We start from the raw sequence: 5,707 nt of genomic DNA, 5'->3' as shown, positions 1-5,707 counted from the left end.
GGAATCATAACACGAAGCCAGACCACATTTTCTGGGAGTAGGATAGTAAGTGCAGGATGGTGTTATGGAAATTAATGTTACTAATCAAAGGAAAGAACAAGCTACTCACGCAAGCAATGACAGATGAATCTCAAAAGATACACTTAGGGAAAGCTACCAGGTAAAGAGGAGTGTGTTCTACATGATTTGTTCCATGATGTCCAGAATAAGCAAACATAACCTATACAATATACACCTGAACATTTTTGTATGACTGACAAGATAACTTATTCCGCAGAGGAAAACAGTCTCTATCTTGATAGTCCTTTATCTGTTGATAAGTATATTAAATATTAAATTACACAGTTTAACTGTGACTGTCTTGGATCAAGGATGCAGGTCAATGGTAAGATGCCTACCATGCAGGAATCCCCAGGTTTCATCCCCAACAGTACAAAAATAAAACGTGTACATGTTATTGTATGTCTTGAATGCTCTCATCATTGTTTTAGTTTTCGTATATAGCTGACTTCTAAGCATTTCACCTTTAGCCAGAAGGTGGTGGTGCACATCTTTATTCCTAGTACTCGGGAGGCAGAGGCAGGCAGATCTCTGAGTTCGAGGCCAGTCTGGTCTACAAAGTGAGTTCCAGGATAATCACAGTTACACAGAGAAACCCTGTGTAAACCAAAAACAAACAAACAAACAAAAAAACAAAAAAAAACCTTCACATTTAAAGCTCATGAAGTGTTTAAGTAATACTTCTGTGTTTCAATTTCCAGTTGCTCATGACTAGAATATCAAATAAAAGTATATTTTGTTGGTTAATTGTGTACCTGAAACCTTCCTGCACTGAATTTCCAATTCTCTGGGGGATCGCCTTTCCCTGTTCACTACTCCTGCTGCCCTCTGAGCCACCAAAGCTGGTCCTGAAATAGATTTACTGTATATGACTTAAGATTATTTAAATACATGTTCATTGACTTGCAAATACGTATGAACCATTTGAAGCAGAACTTTCTGAAAGAGATTTGTTCGTTTCTTTTCATTCTGAAAATCAGACAAGGTTTTATAGCACAGTAAATTCTGGCTCACCTCATGAAAATGCCTTGCATGTCTAGGGGCCCCTCACAAAGGGAGCATCAGCTGCCCTGTCCTTTTCCAAGGTCCAAAAACAGCAGCTGCTGCCTGTGGAGTCTATATTTATATAATGACTTAGCAGGAGAGACAGATGGTTGGCTTTTTTTCCCCCAAATTTAATCCTGTTTTTCAAATAAGACTATTTTTTTTAATGAGACAAGATCTCCCTAGCCTAGGCCAGTGTTAAACTAGAAATCCTCCTGCCTCAGTTCTCCCAGTGCTGGGTTTTTACAAACAGGAGACACCATTCCTTTTCTTTTTAAAAATTTTAACACAAATATACTTTCATCACTTTTCCTTTCCCAAGCCCCTTCTCTCCAACTCCTTCCATGCTTTCCCCATTCTCAAATCAAAAGCCCCTTCTCCCCCTTACTATCACTGCATATAAGAGCTATATGCGGGCTGGAGAGATGGCTCAGCGGTTAAGAGCACTGACTGCTCTTCTGAAGATTCTGAGTTTAAATCCCAGCAACCACATGGTGGTTCACAGCCATCCTCAATGAGATCTGGTGCCCTCTTCTGATGTGTCTGAAAATAGCTACAATGTACTTACATATAATAAATAAATCTTAAAAAAAAAAAAAGATACATGCTTTTCATGATTCCCCCAAAGAACACAACTACGGGAATCCATCAAGAAATTTTAAAAATCAGACAGGTGGTAGTGGCAAGCGCCTTTAATCCGACCACTCAGGAGGCAGAGGCGGGCGGATCTCTGAATTCCAGTCCAGCCTGAACTACAGAGGGTGTTCCAGAACAGCCAGGACTGCACAGAGAAACCCTGTCTCCAAGAAAGAGTGAAGGAGGAACTGAGAAGAGAGGAGGGGGAGGGAGGGACAGAGGGAGGCAGCTTTTTAAAATCTGCACAAGCCCACTTCTTGACTAACTTTTCCCACATATTTTAGGGAAGTAAAAATGAAAAGCTGAGGGGACAGCAGAAGGAAGGAGGCACAACCTGGGAACAGAGAGGGAGGGGAAAATCAATCCCCCAGAGAACTGGGAATGGCCAGCAGTCCACAGAGCACCCACTGCCTTTCTTTTTGTCAGGCCATGAAATGCCCATGGCTCAGACAGACAGGGCCCAAGCTGGAGACATTAAAGGGACCCAGAGGTGAAGAAGGGACCTGAACTTTGCACAGCAAGACACTAGGGGCGGGAAGAGGGGCTGGGGCTGGGGCCGGGGGCGGAGCTTTGGCTGCTGACGCAAGTGGCACGTGACTAGCCCACGCAGGCTCACACCCCTCTCTGGGTCTCGGACCTGCCCTCGCTCACTCTCTCCAGCCCGCCATCCCTAACGGAGGCACCTGTTCCTGGTGGCGCAGCTCCTGGTGGCGCAGAGCGCGCGGGCCCNGGCGGCGCGGAAAGCAGCAGGAGGAAGAGCGGCGCAGGTGAGGGGGACAGCGGCCCGGACCCGCGGAGCCCGTCGTCGGGGTCCCGTGGCCGCCACCCCGGCCGTCGGCCGTCAAGGCGCAGGCCGAGGCTGCAGGTGGCCGTCCCCGTGTGCGCAGTGGCGAGGCCGGACAGGGAGGGGGCGGCGGGCCCGGACGGAGACCCTCGGGGGAGTAGGAGCATGCGCCCCGCGACAGCTTCCCATAGACCCCGGCATCCCTGCGTCGGGGAACCCAGGGGTGGTCGGCGGGGAGGGGTGGGGGCGGCCGAGGCGGCGGGAAGAGCCTGGGCGGTGGCGCTCGGGACGGCGCCACAGGTCCTCCCTCCCACCTACTCACCCATCCTTCTGGGTTGANCNCAGGTCTGAGAAGCAGAAGCCTCGCGGCGCACCTGGTGGTGAGCATCTCTAGGAAGAGCAGAAGGCAAGGATAGGCCCAGGTAGGTGCAGGGGCAGGGCTGGGCACTGAGAGGGGGAGAGGGAACGTGCGCAGAGCTGGGTATGTCAGATCCCTGCTTGCACCCCTTTACCGGATTCATCCCTCCCATTCTATTCTTCCATTTTGATGACGCAGATGCATCAGATGTATCTGCAGGAAACACGGTGGGCTTTGGGGAGAGGTGGGCCGGATTTGAGCCCTCTAGAGAGCTACAGACCTTTCAGATGGGGAAAATGAATTTTGAAAGGTGCAAAGCAGAGACTCATGTCCTAGTTGGTGATCAATCCACGAAGAAATCTTTTCCTTCTCTTGCTTCTCAGGAGTAATGGAGTCCAAAGATCAAGGAGTAAAAAATCTCAACATGGAGAATGACCATCAGGAAAAGGAGAAGAAGGAAGAAAAGCCGCAAGATACCATCAGAAGGGAGCCAGCTGTGGCCCTGACTTCCGAGGCTGGCAAAAACTGTGCACCTAGAGGAGGTCGCAGGCGGTTCCGGGTTCGGCAGCCCATCGCTCACTATAGATGGGACCTGATGCAGAGGGTTGGGGAGCCCCAGGGAAGGATGAGAGAGGAGAATGTACAGAGGTTTGGGGATGATGTGAGACAGCTCATGGAGAAGCTAAGGGAAAGGCAGCTGAGCCACAGCCTGCGGGCGGTTAGCACTGACCCGCCTCATCATGACCACCATGATGAGTTTTGCCTTATGCCCTGAGTCCTGAGCTTTTCTCTGAAGATGATATGGGGACCCCTGCCTTGTGATGTACAAGTTTTGAGGTTACTCCTTTTGTGTAGATCTCTCCCTGTTACCAGCTTCTAATTGAAACTTGTGTTTTTTACTCAGCCTGTAATTCTTTTGTTAGCACAATTTATCAGTTGCATGGGAAGATCCATATTACATATTGTGAACCTAATAAAGCAAATTTAAAAGGCATTCTCTGTACTTAATCTTTTCTTTATATAGGAATATGAACAGCCACATGGGTGGAGTAAGTAATGCTCATCACGGGAGGATCTGAAAAACGTTTTCCTTATATTTATTTTCAAAGTTGAACACATTACTTAATGAACAATTTGGTGGTGTAAGAGATGACTCCCCAATGGAGGAGTTAGAGAAAGGACTGAAGGAGCTGAAGGGGTTTACAGCTCTATAGAAGGAACAACAATATGAACTAACCAGTACCCCCAAAGCTCCCAGGGACTAAACCACCAACCCGAGAGTACACATGGTGGGACTCAAGACTCTAGCTGCATATGTAGCAAAGGATGACCTTGTAGGTCATCACTGGGAAGGGGAGGTCCTTGGTCCTGTGAAGGTTTGATGACTCAGGGTAGGGGAATTCGAGGGTGGGGAGGTGGGAGGGGAAGCATCCTCATAGAAGCAGGGGGAGGGAGGATGGGATATGGGACTTTTGTGGGGGGGGTTGGGAAAGGGGATAACACTTGAAATATAAATATCCAATAATAAAGAGATGACTTAGCTCTACCAGAGGATGCAGCTCTAATTCCCAGCACCCACGGGTGGCTCCCAACCATCTAAAACTAGTCTGGGGCAGTCTGATAACTTCTGGGCACCAGGCACACGTGGTACACAGACACATGCAGCCAAAACATTTGTGCTTACTTATTCACATTCTAGCTTTTCTCCCCCCCTCTACACACACACAGTTCCTCACCCCATTCCCTTGCCTTCGAGAGGGTGCTCCCCCTCTACCCCCTTCTCCCTCCTCCATAGGTCCTCAGGTCTCAGGATTAGGCACATCTGCTCCCACTGAGGCCCAACCAGGCAGTCCTCTGCTATGTGTGCCTGGGGCCTTGGATCAGCCAGGTGTTTGCTGCCTGGTTGGTGACTCAATTTCTAGGATTTCCCCCGAGGGTCCAAGTTAATTGAGACTGCTGGTCTTCCTATGGGGTCACCCTCCCCTTCAGCTCATTCAGTTCTTCCCCTAATTCCTCCATAGTGCTCCCTGACTTCAGTCCAATGGTTGGGTCTAAGTCTACATCTGTCTCAGTCAGCAATGCATAAAATCTTTAAAAATTAAAAGTAGTTTTAATGATAACCTTATGAAAAACGAGGTGAGAACTTTCCAGACTTGTGACATAATCTCAGCTTTAGTTTATCATCAGGCATGTTATTGAGAAATATAATAAGAGATAAGCCTATTTAATATCTACCCTTAAGCTTATGAGTGAGAGTAAAATAATAGACACCTCAGGGATGCTATATGAGCTAAATGAGGTAGTAAGTTTGCGAGCTTTTTCAGAGTTTTTCATTCTTTTGGCATGTAGGTAACCTAAACCCTGAAATGCTTTCAGTTATTAGGGGGTGCATGTAAGAGTTCTCTACTCAAAGGGCCTGTGGGACAAAGGATGGATCCATACTTCTTTACTGTGCCTTTCTCTCATCTTTCCCCCTAGGTTCCTACACCAGACCCGGACAGAGAGCTGTAAAGCTCCAAAGTGAGAGGTTCTCACTGATTACTCTGGAATGCTCATTGTATTGAAAGCTGCTCTGCACCTGCAGCTGGATTCCTTTCTGTTTATCTTTTTGCTAAAGATTGCTTATCTGGTGCAATTATCTCTCTACCTGAGCAGATGTATGAGGTAACAGCTCACTGAAGAGACAGTTGCTTAAAACAGCCCGCATTAACCTGAAACTTAGGAATGTATAGAATTTTGTTCTGTACATACTGAGTTAGCCATGTCAGTGTATCAGGGTTTTAATTACATAGAAAAAAAGTACATTTTACTCATGAAAATTGTTG

The 5,707-nt window shown here is 47.4% G+C and overlaps 1 protein-coding gene across 1 annotated transcript; it reads left to right on the top strand.

Moving 5' to 3' along the window:
- The first annotated feature begins 2,333 nt into the window (after window positions 1-2,333).
- On the top strand, window positions 2,334-3,876 carry LOC110313907 (protein BEX1). Its single transcript, XM_021188371.1, has 3 exons — window positions 2,334-2,507; window positions 2,870-2,946; window positions 3,266-3,876. Exon 3 carries the CDS (start codon window positions 3,271-3,273, stop codon window positions 3,655-3,657), a length of 387 nt encoding a protein of 128 aa, XP_021044030.1. The 5' UTR covers window positions 2,334-2,507; window positions 2,870-2,946; window positions 3,266-3,270; the 3' UTR covers window positions 3,658-3,876.
- Window positions 3,877-5,707: the final 1,831 nt, after the last annotated feature.

Source organism: Mus pahari, chromosome X (genome assembly GCF_900095145.1).
Source record: "Mus pahari chromosome X, PAHARI_EIJ_v1.1, whole genome shotgun sequence".
NCBI lineage: Eukaryota > Metazoa > Chordata > Mammalia > Rodentia > Muridae > Mus > Mus pahari.
The sequence above is the reverse complement of the archived record's forward strand: the minus strand, read 5'-3'. Positions and strand labels throughout refer to the sequence as shown.